At 42.8% G+C, this 26,338-nt stretch overlaps 1 protein-coding gene across 1 annotated transcript; it reads left to right on the forward strand.

Moving 5' to 3' along the window:
* The first annotated feature begins 17,131 nt into the window (after positions 1–17,131).
* On the forward strand, positions 17,132–25,665 carry LOC128690840 (uncharacterized). The gene is made up of 3 exons (XM_070088216.1): positions 17,132–17,178; positions 21,591–21,784; positions 22,422–25,665. Exons 2-3 carry the CDS (start codon positions 21,592–21,594, stop codon positions 22,571–22,573), a joined length of 345 nt encoding a protein of 114 aa, XP_069944317.1. The 5' UTR covers positions 17,132–17,178; position 21,591; the 3' UTR covers positions 22,574–25,665.
* The last annotated feature ends 673 nt before the right edge of the window (positions 25,666–26,338 follow it).

Below are 26,338 nucleotides of genomic sequence, written 5' to 3' on the forward strand. Positions count from 1 at the left end.
GCTACATCCAGGAGGCTGCTACAACCAGGAGACTGCTACATCCAGGAGGCTGCTAGAACCAGGAGGTTGCTACATCCAGGAGGCTGCTACAACCAGGAGGCTGCTACATCCAGGAGGCTGCTACAACCAGGAGGCTGCTACAACCAGGAGGTTGCTACATCCAGGAGGCTGCTACAACCAGGAGGCTGCTACAACCAGGAGGCTGCTACAACCAGGAGGCTGCTACATCCAGGAGGTTGCTACATCCAGGAGGCTGCTACAACCATGAGGTTGCTACATCCAGGAGGCTGCTACAACCAGGAGGTTGCTACATCCAGGAGGTTGCTACATCCAGGAGGCTGCTACAACCAGGAGGCTGCTACAACCAGGAGGCTGCTACAACCAGGAGGCTGCTACAACCAGGAGGTTGCTACATCCAGGAGGCTGCTACAACCAGGAGGTTGCTACATCCAGGAGGTTGCTACATCCAGGAGGCTGCTACAACCAGGATGCTGCTACAACCAGGAGGCTGCTATAATGAGAAGGCTCCTACATCGGGTGTCGTTCATCCTAACAAATAACCTGCACATAGAAGAGAGGAGCTTACGACGACGTTTCGGACAGACTTGGGCCATTTACAAAGTCACGCTAACGGAAGGGAGAGACTTTGTAAATGGTCTAAGTCGGACCATAACGTCGTTGTAAGCTCCTCTCTTCTATGCGCGGGTTATTTGTGTATCGTTCCAGTCACGGTATTGTGCCCTTTTTTGTTTTTTGTTTTCTAAGACGATGCAAACAAGAAAATCAAATTCATAATACATTATTTTACATGAAGTAACCCGACTGTGAAAATAGTTTCTCTTATGAAATATTTTTAAAGAATATGTAATACTGATTATTTGGTGGAATAGATCATTTTATTTTTGTGCTAACTTAAAGCTATGTATGGATCCTGCCTCCACTACATCGCTTCCCAAACTAAACTGTGTGTGTGTGTGTGTGTGTGTGTGTGTGTGTGTGTGTGTGTGTGTGTGTGTGTGTGTGTGTGTGTGTGTGTATGTGCATGTGTGCGTGTGTGTTTGGCTAGTATTGAGTTTAGAGGCTCCACCGAGTGTAATGATAATTTATAGTATAAAGTATACAGTGATACGCGTATTTAGCAATGGAGAAAGTTTTATGTTGTGCATATTATCTTAAAAGTACTTTTTGCAGAATTATAATTAAATTTTCCAATATTTAGAAGCAGGGGATTAAGTGAAACATGGCGAACGTTTCCCGTAGAGTTTGAAATTATGCAGTATTAAGCAGAGGTATGATAAAGCTCACGGCTCAGGGAGAGTGACCTAGTAGCGATCAGTGAAGAGGCGGGGCCAGGAGCTCGGACTCGACCCCCGCAACCTCAACTAGGTGAGTACAACTAGGTGAGTACACACTTTGGTTATTTATTTCCTATGTTAATCTCTAACATTAAATCAAAAAGACCAAAGTTCGTAATTAGAGATGCCATTGAGAAACGTACTGTGAAAATGATCGTGTCAGTTTCCTGGTTCTTTCAAGAGGAGTATAATTGTCATCAAGAAAGTTTTCTGCTGAGGTTATAATCCCCGAGTTACCATCTCAGAAGGACATTCCTCCCACGTCCAGGAAAATATCTGGGAAATGTCTTCAGGATGAGCTGCGATTCAACAAGTTCATGTCTGAAGTCATCACTGCAGTGAGGGTTCCACTTGTGAGAGACCTGGTTGGAACTGTCCAGCGAACGGAGGATCGAGCCTCCACCCGTTTTTGATCTGAAAGATTCTGTGACTGAAAGACGGTTACATTCCATTCTTCCAGTCGTTGAAGTGGCTCAAGTCCAGACAACTGACTTAGTGCATGTGGGAGAGACGAATAACAGATCACTGTCGGAATGCCAGCAGCCCTAGAACAAACCCCTAGCTAGGTTTATCTGGTCTGGCTTGGTGTGGATACTATTGCATAGTTTGTCCCAAAGTTCGTAGGTTCGAGCCACCTCTGGCCAGAGATAAATGATTGTAAAATATTTTTCACCTGCTTTGTGAATTATATATATATATATATATATATATATATATATATATATATATATATATATATATATATATATATATATATATATATATATAATTCACAAAGCAGGTGAAAAATATTTTACAATGTCGTGCCGAATATGTAAAACTGGTCGATTAGCAAGAACTCATTTAAAAGTAAGTCCTTTCTAAAAATTTCTCTTGTACGTTTAAAGATATATTTTTTTCATTAATGCTAATGTAAAAAATTTTAATTTTGCACCAAAAGAATCTTAGAAAACTTACCTAACCTTATTATAAATAGAGCAATTTATTTTAGCCTAACCCAACTAAATATATTTTAGATTTGTTTACAGTAATTTAATAATAAACAAACACAGTGAAATATATTTTTTTCGTTACGTTCAGAATGATTTTGGCGAAATTTTTGCATACACAAATTTTCACTTGTCCTATATGGCAAGATGAACCTTGCTATTTAAGCCAAGATCGCAAGTTCTGCCTATGCGGCACGACATATATATATATATATATATATATATATATATATATATATATATATATATATATATATATATATATATATATATATATATATATATATATATATATACCCACTGTTACAGTTATTTGCTTTTTACAACAAGCAACATTTTTCAAAAAAAATTTAAAAATTCTTGTACAGAATATATTTCGAAATATTTTTTTTCTATTTGGAGTGTCAAAAGCTGTGGAATTTTTTGAATTCCGTATATTAGAATGTTCTAGGATAGGGTAGTAACCTTTTTTTCTTGTCTAGATTGATTGTGTAATCGTTATATCCCTCTCCGCCAGGTGGTGGTACAAGGGGAGCTTAACCAGTTTATTTATTTACCACCTTGAGAGGTGAGTCTCGAGGTAGTGGTCTCGCAGTATTACGAAATTAGATCTGTTGTCGCTAAATCTCAGAATCTCGAGTTATGAATGTCAGAGACTGAGACTCTGACGTGTTATCATTAATGAACGCTCTCCTTTGCTATCTATTTGGCAACATTGCACCAGGGCAATGCCAGAGTTTAAGATGGACTGTTTTTTTGAAAGCCTGAGTCCAACTTTCCCTGGGTTTAAGTCAAAAAGTGCACACCACAATGTGTGTCTTCTATGATGTGATTGCTAGAGAGCCAGATTTGAAATCTTCAGTGCCAATAATTTTATGTGCGCTACAGATATCTATTCAATGATGTGCATGAAGGAGTAGTTGGACTCAATAAAGTTGGTGAATTTTATGGACTTAAGCGTGAATCCACACTCTTTGAAGTGGACTTAATTCCGAGTACTTTATCGATGCAAGTGCTGAGTGTCCACTATACTGATTTAAAGACATTTTCATACAGCGACAGTTCATCGTTAAGTTAAGTGTCTGACGTCACCCCATGTCCAAGACACCAACTACCCAGGTAGATAGGGAAAGAACCGAGGGCACATAAATCCACTATTTTCCTCCCTTGTTCATCATATACATTACGATCCATAATCTTGTGCAAGATAGGTAGGGGCTTATTTCAAGTGCAGCGGTGTTGGTATAGGACAAGTGAGGTGATTAATCTCTAGAGCAGATCGAGGTGTTGTATCCACGTGCCTTATATGAGCACTCGTGCCTCTCCAAGCTTCATTCTGCTTAATAATTAACCCAGAACCAGGAGTCAACAAGAATATCATTATGGTAAGTGTACACTTGGGTGTATATTGACAGCCACCAGTAGAACGGTGTTCTAGAAATACTTGACAGCTCGTGAAGAGACTGGCAGGTTCTGGCTCAATTTACTGACAGTAATTAACAGAATCAGTCAAATATAAACACATGAAGTTCTCCAGAAAAGCCATCTGTGAAAGAAACAGACCGAAAGTCTTAGAGATATGTGAAGTTAATCGAACATCCACACTTCCGAAGAAGGAAGGAAAGAAATAAGGAAAGAAGGGAGAAAATAAAGAATGAAAAAGGGAATGGAAGGAAGAAAGGCAGGAAATAATAAAGGCGGAACTAAAGATAGGAAGAAAGTTATGAAGGATACAAAGAACAAGATGCAAGATATTCGAACATACACAGAGCAGATTCATCTCACCATTCCATGACACGCTTTTATAAGTCAATGTGATACTCTGGCAAGAGTAGAAACTAATTGTATACACACACACACACACACACACACACACACACACACCTCGAGTGAAGGTTAAGAGGCAGGTACTGGAACTGAAGCTGGAGTCTCACAGGCAAAAATCTCCAAGAACACACACACACACACACACACACACACACACACACACACACACACACACACACACACACACACACACACACACACACACACACCTCGAGTGAAGGTTAAGAGGCAGGTACTGGAACTGAAGCTGGAGTCTCACAGGCACAAATCTCCAAGAACATACACACACACACACACACACACACACACACACACACACACACACACACACACACACACACACACACACACACACACACACACACACACACACACACACACACACACACACACACACACACACACACACACACACACACACACACGTTAGGAAGTATTTCTTCAGTCATAGAGTTGTCAGCAAGTGGAATAGCCTAGCAAGTGAAGTAGTGGAGGCAGGAACCATACATATTTTTAAGAAGAGGTATGACAAAGCTCAGGAAGCAGAGAGAGAGAGGACCCAGTAGCGATCAGTGAAGAGGCGGGGCCAGGAGCTGAGTCTCGACCCCTGCAACCACAATTAGGTGAGTACAATTAGGTGAGTACACACACAGAGGGAGACAGACATGAGGCACTAAACTACAGACCTGTATCATTAACGTGTATAGTATGCAAAGTCATGGAGAAGATCATCAGGAGAGTGGTGGAGCACCTGGAAAGAAACAAGTGTATAATTGACAACCAGCACAGTTTCAGGGAAGGAAAATCCTGTGTCACAAACCTACTGGAGTTTTATGACAAGGTGACAAAAGTAAGACTAGAGAGAGAGGGGTGAATCGACTGCATTTTTTTGGACCGCAAGAAGGCCTTCGACACAGTTCCTCACAAGAGGTTACTGCCAAAGCTGGAGGATCAGGCACACATAACAGGAAAGGCACTGCAATGGATCAGAGAATATCTGACAGGGAGGCAACAACGAGTCATGGTACGTGACGAGGTGTCAGAGTGGGCGCCTGTGACAAGCGGGGTTCCACAGGGGTCAGTCCTAGGACCTGTGCTGTTTTTGGTATATGTGAATGACATAACGGAAGGGATAGACTCAGAAGTGTCCTTGTTTGCAGATGATGTGAAGTTAATGCGAAGAATCAAATCGGACGAGGATCAGGCAGGACTACAAAGAGGCCTGGACAGGCTACAAGCCGGGTCCAGCAACTGGTTCCTTGAGTTTAACCCTGCCAAATGCAAAGTCATGAAGATTGGGGAAGGGCAAAGAAGACCGCAGACACAATATAGTCTAGATGGCCAAAGACTGCAAACCTCACTCAAGGAAAAAGATCTGGGGGTAAGTATAACACCGAGCATATCTCCTGAGGCGCACATCAATCAGATAACTGCTGCAGGATACGGGCGTCTGGCAAACCTACGGATAGCATTCCGATACCTCAGTAAGGAATCGTTCAAGACTCTGTATACCATTTACGTCAGGCCCATACTGGAGTAAGCAGCACCAGTTTGGAATCCACACCTGGTCAAGCACGTCAAGAAATTAGAGAAAGTGCAAAGGTTTTCAACAAGACTAATCCCAGAGCTAAGGGGATTGTCCTACGAAGAAAGGTTGAGGGAAATCGGCCTGACGACAATGGAGGACAGGAGGGTCAGGGGAGACATGATAACGACATATAAAATACTGCTCGGAATAGACAAGGTGGACAAAGACGGGATGTTCCAGAGAAGGGACACAGAAACAAGAGGTCACAATTGGAAGTTGAAGACTCAGATGAATCAAAGTATTTCTTCAGTCATAGAGTAGTCAGGCAGTGGAATAGCCTAGAAAGTGACATAGTGGAGGCGGGAACCATACATAGTTCTAAGGCGAGGTATGATAAAGCTCATGGAGCAGGAAGAGAGAGGACCTAGTAGCAATCAGTGAAGATGCGGGGCCAGCAGCTATGACTCGACCCCTGCAACCACAAATAGGTGAGTACAAATAGGCGAGTACACACACACACACACACACACACACACACCTCTACTTTCCAAATTGTAAAATGTGATAAAAGTTTCAAATGCAAATAATTCATCGGTTAAGAGTACATGTCGGTTCACACTATCTAATAATTCTACAACACACTTTAACCGGTATATACAACAGATTTATTTCTCTATAATTCTTGCACGCTTTCTTGTTCCCTGTCCACTTGTGCAAAGGAACTGTGCATGTTTTCTGTCACTCCTTAGGCACCTTCTATTCTTTCTTTTATGTAATGAACAAATACACCGACTAAAGTGTATCTCCTCCTGCTTTAATATCTCAATCTTTAGTCCATCAGTTCAATTTGCTCTCTTCCCCTCCCCCGTCCTGACTGCCTCACACACTGCCATCACATCAGTTCAGTTTGCTCTCTTCCCCCTCCCCCGTCCTGACTGCCTCACACACTGCCTTCACATCAGTTCAGTTTGCTCTCTTCCCCCTCCCCCGTCCTGACTGCCTCACACACTGCCATCACATCAGTTCAGTTTGCTCTCTTCCCCCTCCGCCGTCCTGACTGCCTCACACACTGCCTTCACATCAGTTCAGTTTGCTCTCTTCCCCCTCCCCCGTCCTGACTGCCTCACACACTGCCTTCACATCAGTTCAGTTTGCTCTCTTCCCCCTCCCCCGTCCTGACTGCCTCACACACTGCCATCACATCAGTTCAGTTTGCTCTCTTCCCCCTCCGCCGTCCTGACTGCCTCACACACTGCCTTCACATCAGTTCAGTTTGCTCTCTCCCCCTCCCCCGTCCTGACTGCCTCACACACTGCCACCACATCAGTTCAATTTGCTCTCCCCCCCTCCCCCGTCCTGACTGCCTCACACACTGCCATCACATCAGTTCAATTTGCTCTCCCCCCCTCCCCCGTCCTGACTGCCTCACACACTGCCATCACATCAGTTCAATTTGCTCTCCCCCCCTCCCCCGTCCTGACTGCCTCACACACTGCCATCACATCAGTTCAGTTTGCTCTCTTCCCCCTCCCCCGTCCTGACTGCCCCACACACTGCCATCACATCAGTTCAGTTTGCTCTCTCCCCCTCCCCCGTCCTGACTGCCTCACACACTGCCATCACATCAGTTCAGTTTGCTCTCTTCCCCCTCCGCCGTCCTGACTGCCTCACACACTGCCATCACATCCACTTCTCTTCTTTCTTAGTTCAATGATATATTATTTTTTCCTGCCCAATGCGTGAAAATCAAACATTTAACAGCTCAAAAATATCTGCTCCTTCTCTCCAGTAACTCCACCTCTCTATCTAATATCTTTCCTCTTCCATTTTAGCTGTCAAGTACACTTCTCCCCTGACATTCTCAATTTATTAATCTATCTCTCCAAAATAGTGTCTTCTACGCAAAATTTGCCAAAGACAACGCAGTACATTCGTTTGTTGCGCTCCATTATGGACTCATTCGCCATTCTTTTAACCTCTCTTTTTTCCTCTCGCCATATCCTCTGCTTTCCATACATTATTTCTAGTGTAGAAATTTCTCTTATGTTAGCCTTTTTTTCTCTTATCTTTCTCTTTACATTATAACTCCGTTAATCCTTCCTCTTCCCAAATAAGACTTGGGCATCACATGAAAATCTTGTATGTGACATGCCTGTGACATGTATGTGACATGCCTGTGACATGCCTGTGACCTGTTTCAAGATTTATTCTGCCCTCGCAGCCAGAGGCCAGGCTGTTGCTGCTAACGGCTCGCCGTTCTACTTAACCATAGAGCCTGACTGACTGACCTAGCATGTGTAGAAGGTCGAGGTTCAATTTCCCTCTGAACCCACAACTGCGAGTGCCCACCTAACAGTAAATAACATTATCGAAAAAGATTAGCGACCAGAGAAAACATGAGCAGTGAGGAAAAGTTGGCGGTGATGTCAGAAGGAGAGAGAGAGAGAGACAAAGTGTGTGAGAGAGAGAATAAGTGAGAGTGACAGGGAGGACCCTTGTCCTTCATAAAAACTCGTCTGGTAAGGTGGGAAGGCTAGATCTTCCAGGGTGTTCCCTAACACAGCACACGTTCGTCCAGTGAGGTTACGCTGTGTTGAATGATTCAACACTTTGTGAAGATTTCCATGCCACCTTGAGAATGTCGCCGATGTTTTCACCGGGGAAACTGAAAGAATAGATTTTCTCAAATTTATTTCATGGCAACAAACCGAGAAGTGTTCATCTCTGTACACATACACCGAGTGCTGTGTGCATCTCTCAGTATATATTGCAGTGACAGAAATTTAATCTCTGTTTTAGGTATTTAAGTGAGGTACAGGTGACTGGCAGTCTTATTGACCCTTGTGTAGTCCATAGAATTTTAACCCACTAACACTAAGAAATAATATAAACTTGGTGGCTATAACTATTTCCACAGTTTTTAAAGGGATGGAGTGGTAAGCCAGCGGAAGGCCTCATGTGATGACCAAAAGCTCCAGCTGTGAGTCATCACATGACTAAGAACCGCGTCAGGAAAAAACTTGTCCTGTTTCCTGACAAACCTTATATAACCTAACACCAAGAAATCTTCATCAGACTGTAGTATGTCACAGTGTACTACTCATAGTGTGTCACAGTGTACTACTCATAGTGTGTCACAGTGTACTACTCATAGTGTGTCACAGTGTACTACTCATAGTGTGTCACAGTGTACTACTCATAGTGGGTCACAGTGTACTACTCATAGTGTGTCACAGTGTATTACTCATAGTGTGTCACAGTGTACTACTCATAGTGTGTCACAGTGTACTACTCATAGTGGGTCACAGTGTACTACTCATAGTGGGTCACAGTGTACTACTCATAGTGTGTCACAGTGTACTACTCATAGTGTGTCACAGTGTACTACTCATAGTGTGTCACAGTGTACTACTCATAGTGTGTCACAGTGTACTACTCATAGTGTGTCACAGTGTACTACTCATAGTGTGTCACAGTGTACTACTCATAGTGTGTCACAGTGTACTACTCATAATGTGTCACAGTGTACTACTCATAGTGTGTCACAGTGTACTACTCATAGTGGGTCACAGTGTACTACTCATAGTGTCACAGTGTACTGCACATAGTCACATTGTACTGCACATAATGGGTCACAGTGTACTGCACATAGTGGGTCACAGCGTACTGCACATAGTGGGCCACAGTGTACTGCACATAGTGGTTCACAGCGTACTGCACATAGTGGGCCACAGTGTACTGCACATAGTGGGTCACAGTGTACTGCACATAGTGGGTCACAGTGTACTGCACATAGTGGGTCACAGTGTACTGCACATAGTGGGCCACAGTGTACTGCACATAGTGGGTCACAGTGTACTGCACATAGTGGGTCACAGTGTACTGCACATAGTGGGCCACAGTGTACTGCACATAGTGGGTCACAGAGTACTGCACATAGTGGGTCACAGAGTACTGCACATAGTCACATACTGCACATGGGTCACAGTGTGCTGCACATGGGTCACAGTGTACTGCACATAGTGGGTCACTGTACTGCACATAGTGGGTCACAGTGTACTGCACATAGTGAGTCACAGTGTACTGCACATGGGTCACAGTGTACTGCACATAGTAAGTGTAATGTACATTGTGGGTCACTGCGTACTGCACATAGTGGGTCACAGTGTACTGCTCATAGTTGGTCACAGTGTACTGCTCATAGTGGGTCACAGTGTACTGCACATAGTGGGTCACAGTGTACTGCTCATAGTTGGTCACAGTGTACTGCTCATAGTGGGTCACAGTGTACTGCACATAGTGGGTCACAGTGCATTGCGCATAGTGTACTGCACATAGTGAGTCACAGTGTACTGCACATGGGTCACAGTGTACTGCACATATTCACAGTGTACTGCACATAGTGGGTCACAGTGTACTTCACAGTGTTTCACAGTGTTTCACAGTGTACTGCTCATAGTTGGTCACAGTGTACTGCTCATAGTGGGTCACAGTGTACTGCACATAGTGGGTCACAGTGCATTGCGCATAGTGTACTGCACATAGTGGGTCACAGTGTACTGCACATAGTGGGTCACAGTGTACTGCACATAGTGGGTCACAGTGTACTGCACATAGTGGGTCACAGTGTACTGCACATAGTGAGTCAGTGTACTGCACATAGTGGTTGCAGTGTGCTGCACATAGTGGGTCACAGTGTACTGCACATAGTGAGTCACAGTGTACTGCACATAGTGAGTCACAGTGTACTGCACATAGTGGGTCACAGTGTACTGCACATAGTGAGTCACAGTGTACTGCACATAGTGGGTCACAGTGTACTGCACATAGTGGGTCACAGTGTACTGCACATAGTGGGTCACAGTGTACTGCACGTAGTGGGTCACAGTGTACTGCACATAGTGGGTCACAGTGTACTGCACATAGTGGGTCACAGTGTACTGCACATAGTGGGTCACAGTGTACTGCACATAGTGGGTCACAGTGTACTGCACATAGTGGGTCACAGTGTACTGCACATAGTGGGTCACAGTGTACTGCACATAGTGGGTCACAGTGTACTGCACATAGTGGGTCACAGTGTACTGCACATAGTGGGTCACAGTGTACTGCACATAGTGGGTCACAGTGTACTGCACATAGTGGGTCACAGTGTACTGCACATAGTGGGTCACAGTGTACTGCACATAGTGGGTCACAGTGTACTGCACATAGTGGGTCACAGTGTACTGCACATAGTGGGTCACAGTGTACTGCTCATAGTGGGTCACAGAGTACTGCACATAGTGGGTCACAGTGTACTGCACATAGTGGGTCACAGAGTACTGCACATAGTGGGTCACAGAGTACTGCACATAGTGGGTCACAGAGTACTGCACATAGTGGGTCACAGTGTACTGCACATAGTGGGTCACAGTGTACTGCACATAGTGGGTCAGTGTACTGCACATAGTGGGTCACAGTGTACTGCACATAGTGGGTCACAGAGTACTGCACATAGTGGGTCACAGTGTACTGCACATAGTGGGTCACAGAGTACTGCACATAGTGGGTCACAGAGTACTGCACATAGTGGGTCACAGAGTACTGCACATAGTGGGTCACAGAGTACTGCACATAGTGGGTCACAGTGTACTGCACATAGTGGGTCAGTGTACTGCACATAGTGGGTCACAGTGTACTGCACATAGTGGGTCACAGTGTACTGCACATAGTGGGTCACAGAGTACTGCACATAGTGGGTCACAGAGTACTGCACATAGTGGGTCACAGTGTACTGCACATAGTGGGTTTGTTTGCTGCAATAATCGCTGTTTTTTTTTTATTTTTTATTTGCATGACGATATTGGTTTGTTCATAAGCTTAGCAGTTTAAGTAATAAAGTTGGCAATTAAAAACTGCCTCTTATTAGATAAAAGCAAATACACCAGTTAATTAAAATCTTCTTCACTGGTAATGAATTGCTTAATTGCCAATTAAGGATACATTGACTGTGAATCCTTAATGATATGTCGTATGAATGTGATGATCATCATGCTTTCCGTACACCCAAAAGCGGATTTATCGACCCATATTGGCAACCTGGGAACCCAAATTGGAGTTAGACTCGACCTATGCAATCAAACCTCCGTAAATACACGAGTACGCTCAACACATAGACACATGTAAAGTAAAAGGACACAAGTGCAACTAATGTGACATTTTATTTGCGCAACGTTTCGCTCTCCAGGAGCTTTATCAAGCCATTACAAACAGTACATGGACACAGAGGGTATATAAAGGCTCAGAGTGAGGTGCAATACTAGTGAGGTGCCATTTCGATGTTCACTAGTGGTAGTAGTAGTAGTAGTAGTAGTAGTGGTAGTGACAAAAGTAATACAATATGGTAGAGCAATTAATTCGTACATGAGTAAAAGGATTAATTGCTCTACCATATTGTATTACTTTTGTCACTACTACTACTACTAATACTACTACCACTAGTGAACATCGAAATGGTACCTCACTAGTATTGCACCTCACTCTGAGCCTCTATATACCCTCTGTGTCCATGTATTGTTTGTAATGGCTTGATAAAGCTCCTGGAGAGCGAAACGTTGCCACAATAAAATGTCACATTAGTTGCACTTGTGTCCTTTTACTTTACATATTGTCGGTAATTCTACCAACTTTTTTACATGGACACATGTGTATGAGAACAAATGTGTACACAAGTGCGTCCACGTGTATACACAACACGTGTACACACATTACTCGTACACTCACTGTATGTGCACTTACAACACTTGTGTACAAACAAGATATGTGTCCAGTCCCTCCAGATGTTTATCTTACATCGTCTTCGTGACAGAAGTGTCAGTGGACATCTCCCACGTGTCCACCAGATGTCCTCTTGCACTCATCAATAACCTTTGGAATATTTTATCAAATTCTTTGCACATTTTCATGTCTTCATCGATGAGTATTTTTTATTTTGTCTTTATTCTGTTTGCGTGATCATAGTGTAATTCTTGACGTGTTGGTGTAATTACTCGAGATTGTCTTTTTCTTAATTGGTCACTCTTTATTGCATCTTTTTCTGTGTCCCTCCTGGCTTGAAAGTGTTCATTCCAAACCAGTCGCCAGCAGTAACAGCCTGATTGATCAGACCCTGATCCACCACGAGGCCTTGTCTCAGACCAAGCAGCGGGGGCGTTGACCCCCGAAACCCTCTCCAGGTATACTGTTCTAGGTTTGCTTCTTTCATTCTTGGTCTACATTTTTCTATGCTTTCTTTTTTCTTTATTTTAGCTTCCGTACATCACTCATTGAACTATGAGTTGTTTATGTACTTATGCTCCATATCTAATTTTTGTTCCTTTTTTCATTTCCATTTGCTCTAAATACTTAATTTCGCGTTTCAGTGTGCCATCAAACTGCGTCCGCAATTACTGGTCTTGTCAAGAAGCCCATAACTAATTTTTTTTTCCTTGTTTCATTTCCGTTTGCTCTAAATACTTAATTTCGCGTTTCAGTGTGCCATCAAACTGCGTCCGCAATTACTGGTCTTGTCAAGAAGCAGTGATTGCTTACCTCTAAAGTCTTGATAACCTTCCCCTTCAACGTCATCTTTCCTCTAGTAGTTGCAAAATCACTTGTACATTATGTGATGTTTCACCATTATCACGAGTTGTTAAAGCTCCTTTGTGGGTGAAATGTATGAAAGTTTTCCCTTGCTGAAAGAGTGTTTGAAACTACCACTTGTTGACTGACAGTCTTGTCATCTTTACTCATGTCTATTCATCCTTCTTAGATCTTCAAGTTGTACCAGTAAAATTATCGGCACCTTGTAAACTAGTTTTACTGTCCTTTTTCTTCGCCCATTATAGATTTTGTATTTTTCATTGTTTATAACTGTTGAAAGTCACATAGGATTAGTAGTCTTGAATTCATTGTATTAGCGTTTAGTACTACTTTCTCTGATGTTTATGGTCCGCGTACTCTTCTTTGTGGGTGCCTCCTCTCAATATATTACTGTTCGTAATATGAACTTGAACTCATTATCCTTCATCTTATCACCTGCTATTAAGTGGAAAATATTGAGGCAGTTATTGTTCCCGTTTGTGTTTTTACTACTGCTCCTTGCCTTGGTTTATTTCCCATGACTGTCTTCTTATATAACCACTCTGATGTGGATTCTGTCAGCATTAGTGTAGAACTTTGAGACACTTTTCCATAGGCATTTATGTTGCAAGTTTTTTCTTTTAGAGAGAGAGAGAGAGTATTTGGAGAAGGATAAGTATGAGGAAGGGGAGGAAGTGCTGGAAGGTGGGGACTGCCGTATATGGCTCTCCCCATCCTCACTGTAAAACTCGTTTTGAGCATTTCTTCCATTTGAATTTAAATTAAATATTTAATGGAGATTTTTCCCCTTCCATTTGCCATCATTCCTATTTTGCCCGTCAGTTGTTCCATATGTAGCACTTGTTTATAGTTAGAGCTCATTACCGTCATCCCCAAACGGGGATGACGGTAGTGAGCTCTAAGTCTCCGTTCCACCTCTTAAATTTCGACCGACAAGATTGAAATAGATCATTTATTTTTTATCCACTATACTGAGTTCACTTGCACTGTGTAGATCAGCTTCTTCCTCTATGTAGACCATTCTTCTATAGTTATAATGTTTGCCGATATTTCTTATACATATTTGAATGTGTAAAATCCAACCATTTCCCCGTGTTGTCGTTAAACCCCTGTAAGAGAGCCTCGGCTTGTCTATCCCTGCTTATGCCCCTGAGTATTTTCTATGCCTTGATCATATCCCCCTTAGTTATTTGTTTTTCGAGAGGTGAAAGATATAGCTCTCTCATTCTTTTCTAGACAGCTAGTTTCCCTCGGTTTAGTCACCAAGTTGGATGAACTTCTTTGGATTTTCATGTGTTTTACTAGATGAGAATTCCACACTAGCGTTACACACAGGAGGTAAAGATTGAGGCCAAGGCTATTGAAAAGTTTTATGTATGTGAGCTTAGCATGTGCTGCTGGTATTTTGTTTACACTTGCTTCAAAGGACAGGTTTCGAACAATGCTTCTTCCTAGGATTTTTCTTTCACTATTTCCACGAGGCATTTCTTAACCCTGGATTTGTACTGCGTCATCTTCATTTTAATCCGTCCATCAGCTGTTATATTTTGCTCGGTGAAAATACCAGTAATTATTTAGAAGACTGTCTAAGCCATACTGTAACACACTTCCATAATCCTCAGTCAGTAATCTCATTAATTTGGCGATATCCACAAACAAGGCTATGTAACTTAATTCTTAAATCAAATCATTAATACACACTAGGAATAATATAGGCCCCAACACTGAACCTTGTGACACTCCATTCTCATACCGATGGGGTGTGGTTTATTGACAGTGTTGGGGAGAGGAAGATTTTTCCCCTTGCTCGGCCTTCCTCTTGGCCTTCTCTCTTCGTTCCGCATGTCCTTAATGTGTTCTGGCGCATGTTAGTGGTGTATGGTGGTTGGGAGTGTTGATGTACTCGTGTATATGCTGCTGTAGGGGTCGAATCTCGGCTCCTTGCTTGGTGGTGGTGTGTATAGTAGCGTTATTAACGATAGCGTGTTTATCATTACTCGTTTTAGTTTTAAGATGGTGTTTGGTTGTGTATTGTGATGCAAGGTGAAAGTTCTTTCGTGAATGGTAGTATCAAAGAAACGTAGTACACGCAGGATTATTCTTTAACCAAGTCTTCAGTCTTCATAAGCACAAGTATTCAAACATACGATCACTGTGTGTGTGCGCGTTTTTTTTTTTTTTTTTTTTTTTTTTTACCCGTTCACCAACAGTAATTGTGGCAGCGATGGTAGTTCAGTTTCCTGGTTCCCCGCTTCTGTTACTCACGTCACGAAGGGTCACAGTAGTACCTCATGTGAACACGTAATATTCTTAAGAATTTAAAATTAAATGTGGGTACCGTATTCGCCTCCAGTTTTTCCTCATCCAAACAATACCACTTCCTAAACACCCTCAAGTAGTAGAAGTATTTCTTGAAGTTCTTAGAAGTGATTGGAGTGTTTAGCTTCTGTCTTTGTCCTCTTGCCTTTCAAGTTGTCTAAGTCTGCCCTGTCTAGTTTCTGAATAACTCTTACGTCGTGGTCACATCCTCCCTGGCTCTTTTCTTTAATAGTGTGAGATTTAGTTCCTTTACTCTTTCTCCATAATTCATTTATTTTATAGTTCCAGGTTTAGTCTCGTTGCGATTCTCTAAATCCTAGGTTCTGTACATGTTTTCTCATATTAGAGATTCATGCTGGTGCTGCAGAAACCTTCATGCATCTGATAAATCGTTTACGTGTTCTTGAAGTGCTCTTCGTTAACGTACCTGAATTCTTCTTCTTCTTCTTATAACTAGAGATTTGGTAAGATGGGTAAGGAAGAAGGATGGGTAAGGATAGAAATATTGGAAAAGGGTGGGAGGGGGGAGAGAGGTAGGATATAAAAGGTAAGTGGCCCAAAACGTCCATTTACCTTTTATATCCAACCTATCCTTCCTAAATTCGCTACTCGCACATACGCTATCGTGACTTAAATTGTTTTATGTTCTTGACCAGTGATATTCTCAGTGTTATCTTTTCTGAAGCCTGTAGCCTCTGTTCTTCCTCTGTCTTTTATCTGGTCTTCTTCGTCCCAGATGTTCATTATCTTAAACTTCAAGGGATTAAAAGCCGCTAGGCACCTCCGACCACTCTCACTTTGCCCACGTCCTCTCGTAGCTCTCTGTGATTTCTCCTTCTCAGCTTTTCATCACCTGCAAGCAGGAATAACACATGCATGCTAATTACAGGAAGAGTTCCGGTAATCGGATCCGTGTGTATGTATGTGTGTGTGTGTGTGTGTGTGTGTGTGTGTGTGTGTGTGTGTGTCTGGGTTTGTGCATGTCTGTGTCACTGTGTATCTGTGTGTGTGTGTGTTTCTGCTTACGTGCCTGTGTCGTCTCAGTGTATCAACTCACACGGGCAGTGTTTCCGCAGTTAATACTGGAAAGAAACCTTGAAGAGCATCAGGAAGAAACAGGAAGACTTGCTGACCATCTTGGTGTGGATAAAGGACTCATGGCAAGAGCCAACACCGGCTGTTTGCATGGAGGACAACAGCGGCCTTGACTTCTCACTGTAAAGTGCAGTTATATAGGCAATTACAATACCCCCGACATTTACAATAGCAGGAGTTGTGCGTGTCTGACAGGAAAATTGACGTGGTGTCTTCCAAACTTGGCAGATGTTTGTATGTGTGAGTGTTTTTCTTATGCATCAACACACTTGTCCTTGACGACGTAATCGAGGAAGGTAAGTCTAATCATTCTTTTTTTTCCCTCCTCGCTCCTCCTTCCACTGTGATGGTATAAAAGGCGAGCGAGAGAGGTTCCCCAACAGTCTCCTCTCTGTGATCCTCATTTCCTCCCCAGGAACAGTGTATTGCTCACTCTCCGCAGGTACAGTGTTCGATTACCCTTCCCAGGCAGGGTGGTTACTCACCCTCCCCAGATACAGTGCTTAGACACTCTCCCTAGTTAGTGTTTGGAAACCCTTCCCAGATAGTGTTTGGTCACCCTTCCCAGCCAGATTGATTACTCACCCTCCCCAGGTACAGTGTTTGGACACCTTCCCCAGGCAGGGTGATTACTCACCCTCCCCAGGCAGGGTGATTACTGACCCTCCCCAGGCAGGGTGATTACTCACCCTCCCCAGGCAGGGTGATTACTCACCCTCCCCAGGCAGGGTGATTACTCACCCTCCCCAGGCAGGGTGATTACTCGCCCTCCCCAGGCAGGGTGATTACTCACCCTCCCCAGGCAGGATGATTACTCACCCTCCCCAGGCAGGGTGATTACTCACCCTCCCCAGACAGGGTGATTACTCACCCTCCCCAGACAGGTTGATTACCCACCCTCCCCAGGCAGGGTGATTACTCACCCTCCCCAGGCAGGGTGATTATTCACCCTCCCCAGGCAGGGTGATTATTCACCCTCCCCAGGCAGGGTGATTACTCACCCTCCCCAGGCAGGGTGATTACTCACCCTCCCCAGGCAGGGTGATTACCCACCCTCCCCAGGCAGGGTGATTACTCACTCTCCCCAAGCAGGGTGATTATTCACTCTCCCCAGGCAGGGTGATTACTCACCCTCCCCAAGCAGGGTGATTACTCACCCTCCCCAGGCAGGGTGATTACTCACCCTCCCCAGGCAGGGTGATTACTCACCCTCCCCAGGCAGGGTGATTACTCACCCTCCCCAGGCAGGGTGATTACTCACCCTCCCCAGGCAGGGTGATTACTCACCCTCCCCAGGCAGGGTGATTACTCTCCCCAGGCATGGTGATTACTCACCCTCCCTAGGCAGGGTGATTACTCACTCTCCCCAGGCAGGGTGATTACTCACCCTCCCCAGGCAGGGTGATTACTCACCCTTCCCAGGCAGGGTGATTACTCATCCTCCCCAGGCAGGGTGATTACTCACCCTCCCCAGGCAGGGTGATTAATCATCCTCCCCAGGCAGAGTGATTACTCACCCTCCCTAGGCAGGGTGATTACTCACTCTCCCCAGGCAGGGTGATTACTCACCCTCCCCAGGCAGGGTGATTACTCACCCTTCCCAGGCAGGGTGATTACTCATCCTCCCCAGGCAGGGTGATTACTCACCCTCCCCAGGCAGGGTGATTAATCATCCTCCCCAGGCAGGGTGATTACTCATCCTCCCCAGGCAGGGTGATTACTCACCCTCCCCAGGCAGGGTGATTACTCATCCTCCCCAGGCAGGGTGATTACTCACCCTCCCCAGGCAGGGTGGTTACTCATCCTCCCCAGGCATGGTGGTTACTCACCCTCCCCAGGCAGGGTGGTTACCCATCCTCCCCAGGCAGGGTGATTACTCACCCTCCCCAGGCAGGGTGGTTACTCATCCTCCCTAGGCAGGGTGATTACTCATCCTCCCCAGGCAGGGTGATTACTCACCCTCCCCAGGCAGGGTGATTACTCATCCTCCCCAGGCAGGGTGATTACTCATCCTCCCCAGGCAGGGTGATTACTCACCCTCCCCAGGCAGGGTGGTTACTCATCCTCCCCAGGCAGGGTGATTAATCATCCTCCCCAGGCAGGGTGATTACTCACCCTCCCCAGGCAGGGTGATTAATCATCCTCCCCAGGCATGGTGGTTACTCACCCTCCCCAGGCAGGGTGGTTACCCACCCTCCCCAGGCAGGGTGGTTACCCACCCTCCCCAGGCATCATCTTGTTATCCTCTCCCATCCAGATCTCGACTGGACGCCACTAGGATATAGAATAATTTTTCTCAAGTTCTTGTCTATATATTTTTTAAGATGAATTTAAAGTTTGCATGTATTATAGAACCAAAACCTCAGATCTTCAGTACATAATGGCACTGCTTCCTTAACTCACAGCACCTGAAGTTGCTATTTACTAACTGTATAGTTGTCTGTGTGTCTGTTTACAACAATAATAGGAATTCCAGTGTAATATCCATGTTATTTCTGCAAATCACTCATAAATACCTCGAGTGTCTGTGTTACGAACATCCAGCCTAAATGTTAACATTCAACTAATGCTTTGTTGAATGTGAGCCATTGCTATGCAGACTAGGTATGTTTTGGTCGCTTCGCAATACGAGAAATTTATCCCTTATATAACGTAATACTTGTACTTAAGTGCATTCAAAAAGGATTAGTACTATGTGTTGCGTAGCTTTTAATGCAGCCAAATATCAGAGCTGAAGATTATTATTATAATCAAAAAGAAGCGCTAAGCCACAAGGGCTATACAGCATCAGAGCTGAAGAATTGTAGCAACTCAGACGAGGCTTCACAAGTTATCTCTTGTAAACCGATATATTAATATCTCAATTAAATTGGCAAATTGGAGCCTGCGCAGTCCAAAACTCTTCTTGGCGTTAAGTAAAATACTCTAGTCATAAAACTTTGAAACCTATTAGAAGAGACTTTCTTTAGTAATTGCACAAACCAATATTTATAATAAAAGTCATAAATTGAGACATACATATCTGAGTAACAATGTAATCATGCCTTTTATCAAAATACTCTAGTGCTTTAAGTTTAAATCTGGTCAGAAGAGGCATTCTCTAGTGCCCAGAAACCAATAATAACATATTTTAACGAAGTTAAAAATCGGCAAAGTTGTTAGATAAACTGTAAAATAAGTTATCGGTGGGCCTAGCTGAAACTGCTTTTAAAATTTGAAGCCTTTAAAATAACTCGTTCTTAAGTAATCACACAAAACTATGGCACAGTTTTTTTCAAATATACTTGAAAAATTGACACCAATACTTCACCTACAATCCGAACCGTCTTCCATATAGAATACACCTGTGGTGAGAGTCTGAAACCGAAGAGGAAAAGCTTTTTAAGGTTCAAACCGATGCACTATTTGCATATAAAAACATTTACACAACCCAGTAAAAATGCCAATCATTCTTTGAGATAAATACGCCAGCTACTGCAGTTTGAAGACGATCAGTAGAGGCATTCTTCAGTTTCACACATCACATGGAAACCAGTAACAAAAATTTTAATTACGTTAGTAACTTAGCACATTTGTTCCTGTGCGACCACAGTTCATAGTGGAGCTTCGTCTGGCTGCATCAGGCTGCTGGGTTTAAACCCATTCCATTTTTTTTAAGATTCTGTGTGGAAAATATGCCAGTTATTAAAATAGAACTGAGAAACTGACACCTACACACACCAACAACAATCCGAATCTTTTTTTTGTAAGTATGACATTCTATTTTTTGAAAGTTTAAAACCTATCGTAAGAAGCTTTCTCAGGTTATTGATCAAAAACCGAACATCACATAGGGATTCGTGAAATTTTCAGAAGGGCACTTAAACATGCCCAAAAAAATACATTAACCTATCCCTAGTTATAACACACAAGTATTGAAAATTTATAGGCCATCGGGTGACGCGTTCTCAAGGTTTAGACTTCAACTTTGGAAGAAAAATCTAACATCCACTGAAAGAAATATACCACTTCAGAAAATATCTAATCAATTTTACGGGAGACGTCTGTAGAGCTTCACAAAGTAGATCAAGGAGACCAGTTTGCAGAGGAGAGTTCACCTCCATCTTATATTGCAAACAATAAATTGACAGAAAGGTTGTTGCACTCTGCCTGGAGAAATGCTAGTTTACAATACTGAAAAAAGCATGTAAATATTTGAATTAATCTTGATATTTTAATGTACTACAGGATCTGGATCAAGTTACACGAGGCTACTGTGTAAAAAATTATACAGTGTTGTTTTATAGTAGAGAGCGATATAATGAGGCTTTCTCAAGTGTGGAAGGTTTGTAATCGATCGGAAGATTAGTGCCCAGGTCATCGGACGGGAACGTTGGAGGAGCTTTGAGGGAAAAGAAAAAGCAAATTCTGATAAACCGTGTTATTATTATTATTAATCTTGGGGAAGCGCTAAACCTCTCAGGGTCATACAACGCGCCTACCCAACGGGAAATTAACAGGTGTGATCGGAGAATAAAAGGAGGGCAGCTCCCGTTCCTTGGATTATAACCCCTTCCCCATCATGACGGCCCTTTTATCCTTTCATTAAACTGCTACTAATGGAGATGAATGGTATAAATTACAGACACGATGGAAAAAAAAGACACAAATGAAATATAATGCAATTCTTTATTGACAGCAAATCTGTTTGTGACTTAATAAAGCTCACTGTGTGGGCGAAACGTAGTTGATAAAGAATAGCAATAAACTGCGGTGAGAGTAGCGACTCTCATTGCTGAGGTCCAGGTAATAAACCCTGGACATTAACATAACATATTTGTCCAGGGGTACTAATGTAATGCTCCCTGGTCACAGAATGCGTGTAGTGCTCTTGTGCGTGACGGTGACGCTGGCGGCCGCCCAGTCTCAGGAAGACCTCCAGCTGATCTCGAGTCACAGCCACAGCGAGTTAGAAGCTATTATGAACAACTCTACCTGGGTCAAGGCCATGGTAGACTGCGTTGTTGAGGCCGGAGACTGCAGTGACCCCTTTGCAAAGGCTATACGCAGTAAGTCAGTTCTTGTAAAGTTTCTGTGGCAGCTATTTAAGCTGTAACTAACTTGTCTCTCTAGTAATTATATGTTTTTTTATCATAGAGTTACTGTTAGTGATCCATGTATATATAGATACGGGTAGTGCTGTCAGGGTGTGTCTGGAGGTGGTAGCTCTCCTTACGTGAAATCAGTGATGCAAATATATATTTACGATATGAAAATTAAGGAAACCAAATTATGGGATTTTTTTCTGCTCGGGTAAATGAACAGGCATAGAGCAGTTACCATTTTTCGGTTCCTTTCAAAGCCCAGCCCTGATCTAATATGTTGCCACCCCAGGATATTACCTACAGCAGTCGACTGACCTCCAACTGCCTACATACTGCAGTGTGAACAGGAGCAGTACCTGTAAGAAGATTTACCTATACGTCCCGCTGTACCAAAAAAAAAAAATAAAACCTGCACCTTTCGATTATGAGCAAAACGCTCTAATGAGATACTGATCACCTCTTTCCTGATGCTTTTACCAATATTTTTATTGCTGCTACTACCTGTCAGTATTAGATTTATCCATTTTAACGAAGGTTTAGGATAAGATCTGCCACTCTCTTAGCTGTAGCATCTAACTAGTCAACGTGCCTCTCCCTACAGGCAGTGTGAATTCCTCAGTCAACTCGTTGAAGATCTGCTCCATCTGTAAGGCGAGAGACAGGATCAACTTACACTTTATCATGACTCAGCTGATACTCAACAATATGGATGAGTACAGGAGGATCTCACGTCACTACAACCTTACCACTTAATTAATGTGTTTGTGTTTACTCGTCTATATATATTCACCTATATATGGCTGCAGGGGTCGAGTCTTAGCTCCTGGTTCTGCCTCTGAACTTGCCTCAACTCTGTGTGTATGTGTGTGGGATTCTATATTCATTAATATCCCCAGCAAGTAGGAAGTCGACATTGATGTTTTGTGATCGTTGGAATAAGTACAGAAACGGGAAACAAAAGTGAATCAGGTCTCAATGATTCAAGTGGATTTAGTTTCCGTGTGCCCTCCTCTGTCTCATTCCTAGAGGTCTGATATTACACTCGACGTTTTCAAGGTGTCTAGCAGTTTTCCTGCTCCTTTTGTTTTACTGAAACTTTGGCAAGCCCGTTTGCCATGGGCAACCGTTTTTTATTAAAGAAAATACGTCCTTTAATGCCCACTCTGGTCCTTCTACGTCCTGTTTTCATTAATTATTAATTCTGTTGTTTCCCCGTATGAGTTTCAAATTCATTATTCTGTCGTATTCTTCTGTGAAATTTGGCCTTCTGGAAATCTCAGTGAAGCAACACAGCAACGTTCACACCCTGGAAAGGTGTGTTCATTGCAATTTTCAACTCTGTCATTTCATAGTGGAAATCACATTCTAACTGTTTTCCAACGAGAAACACAATTTAACTTCTTTTTTTTATCTCTCATTCGTTCAAGATTTCGATGATGGATGAAGGAACATCTGAAATATTAAAATGCGTATGAAGGATTCAACGACGACCGTCATGAATTTTTTTCTAGTAAATTTTCATTACATTCTCTGTGGGTAGGTCCAGATTTTTCCTGTTTTTTGATCCTCTAGTCGTATTTCGTCTGATGCACCTATGTGTTATCTTCTTTAAGATTTTAATTATACTGCTGTACCTAATAACCTGCACATAGGAGAGAAAAACTTACCACGACGTTTCGGTCTGACTTGGACCATTTACAAAGCCACAGTAACACAAGAGTAAACGGTTCAAGTCGGACCGTAACATCGTCGTAAGCTTCTCTCTCCTATGTGCGGGTTATTTGTGTATTGTTCCAGTCACGATATTGTGCTTTTTTGTTCTTTATGCCGCCATGTTCTTTTCAAACTGCTTCTACACTTTCCTTTTGATCTTATTGCGTGTCCTCCATCGTATTCTTGCCTCTGCTTTATTTTTATGTCCACTGTCATTTTAGTTTTCTTACACTGTTAAATGAGCTGTGGCTTCTCGTTGTCCTCTTAGAGCACTTCATAACAGGGATGAATGCATTTTTGGTTAAAAATGTTCGTAATTGCTTGTGACTTTCTCTTGAAGCTTCTTCTCCCATTCTTCTCTTGTTAAACATATTTTTTATGCCAGCATGTCACTTCCGTACACTGATTTTCAATCTCATATCCAGAGTCTACTGTCCCTTGTGTTGGCCTCGCGTTCCCACCTACATGAGGACCCTAAAGGCTTTCGTAGTTGTTGCTAATTCCTGTTGGAGTTACCCAGTCGAGCCTTTCTATGTCTGAACCACTTACAAGAAACACTAGATCAGAAATTTCTCCTTTGTGAGTCCATGAATTTTCCTCTTCATGTTTCTGGGTTTCCATGTTCATCTGAAATTTTCTAGTATGTTTTCTCCAGATCTATTTTCTTTTTTCTCTAGATCTGTTTTCTATTTGCACCTCTTGCTCTTCACAGTCAGTTTTTTTTTCCTTGCTGTTAGTACTATACCATAGTTTCTTCCTTCTGTTGATGGGTAAAGTTTTGTATATTACTGTCATCAATTTAGCTCTTCCTGTGTTGATAGCAACACGCAGGAATTGGAAACTTTATTAGCACAGCGTTTCGCCTTCACAGTAGGCGTTATCTAATCTAATTTGATAAAGTTTGCACTGGAGGCGAAACACTGTCTTAATTTTCTAACTGCTGTTTGTGTGTCTTAATCAACAGCATCTTGTCAGTATTCCTATACCATCTTTATTGTAACTCTTCACTTGGTTATTTTGTGTCTAGTAGTGTAGTCTGAGTATCCTTCGTAGTTTAGAATTACTAGTTGTATATGAATGGTATATAATACCCACAAGAGGAAGAATTAAACACATGTGCAACATCTGGGTATCTTTATTTGTAGACGTTTCACCATCTAGTTCTTATATTGTAGTGATAAATTCACTGGAAGGCGAAACGTCTTAAAATAAAGATGTTACACACGTGTCTTATTCTTTAGAATTACTAGTTACTCAAACTCCCATTGTTCTCGTATCAAGAGTGACTATCCCTACCCATCCACTATTTCTCTCTTACCTAACTTTCCTCCTCTAATTTCAGAGAGTCTGTTCTCTGTAATCGCTGTTATATCTGGTCATTCTTCCTCTATTCTTTCTTTCTTTGAGCTCAGTGATCATGTTTTTTTTTTACCGATCTCAGTTTATTATATTGTTATTTATTTCTATTTGTTCCATGGTTTTGTATATCTGTCTGTGTGTTTCCTGCCTCTAAGGAATAGGTCAGGTCACACTTGATGGCGGCGGAAGGCAGGTAGCGTTAACTTCAGTGGACTGATAAATTTAATGGTGTGTGATGTTATATACGAGTATGTTGTTTATTTGATGATAATGAGGCCGTATGCTTGTTTACTGTGGTGAAGGTGAGCACGGCAGTGATGGTCTGTTTGGGCAGGCTGTGTGTGTGTGTGTGTGTGTGTGTGTGTGTGTGTGTGTGTGTGTGTGTGTGTGTGTGTGTGTGTGTGTGTGTGTGTGTGTGTGTGTGTAAGAGAGAGAGAGTAGTGAGTTGTGCGGTTTGGTAAGACATATGAGTAAACACTAGGACATATTTATTAGAGAACGTTTCGGTCCTGGGACCTTGATCACTTCTAACATACAGTTTATAAATAAGAGTATATATATGCGGAGAGTGGGGGTGAGTGAAACATAGTGACCTGAAAAATGAAACTACTTATTTTAGAAGAAGTCAGATAGACAATGAGGTTATGCGATACTTGTGTTGTTAAGTGGGTTGTGCTTTGCCTGGTTGAGTATCATATATGAAGACTCGAGATACTTATGCAACATCTGGGAATCTTTACTGTAGAAACGTTTCGCCACACAGTGGCTTCATCAGTCCAATACAAAGTAGAAATGGGTAAGGAGAGGAGGAGTTTGAGGTAATCAGTCCCTCAACCTAGAGTCGATGTGTTCAGTCCATCACTCTTCTAGGAAGCACAGCAGAGGGCCAGAGAAGTGGCTTATATACTGCAGTCAGGTGAGTCGAAGCAGTATATAAGCCACCTCTCTGGCCCTCTGCTGTACTTCCTACAAGAGTGATGGACTGAACACATCGATTCCAGGTTGAGGGACTGATTACCTCAAACTCCTCCTCTCCTTACCCATTTCTACTTTGTATTGGACTGATGAAGCCACTATGTGGCGAAACGTTTCTTCAATAAAGATTCCCAGATGTTGCATAAGTGTCTCAATTCTTCAACTCGTCGGTTTTCAAAACCATTCATCCCAAGTATCATGTATACCAATGTTTTTAAAAATTCCTAGCTTCCAGTATTATGTTCTACGGTGTCATTGATGGTGATTATCGAGGCTTCTAGACTCTGACGATGTATAAGTGGGAAGATAGTTTCTCACGGTGAGGGTGATTTTGAAGGTAGTACTGGATAGATAGGTGTTCAAAAATGGTTATCATAAACATAATTTGTATAGAGGTGGACCGGCAAGTCAGCGGAAGGTCTCGGTCACATGATCAAAAGCTCCAGCGGCGGGTCATCATATGACTAAAAC

Source organism: Cherax quadricarinatus, chromosome 24 (assembly GCF_038502225.1).
Source record: "Cherax quadricarinatus isolate ZL_2023a chromosome 24, ASM3850222v1, whole genome shotgun sequence".
NCBI classification, from domain to species: Eukaryota; Metazoa; Arthropoda; class Malacostraca; order Decapoda; family Parastacidae; genus Cherax; species Cherax quadricarinatus.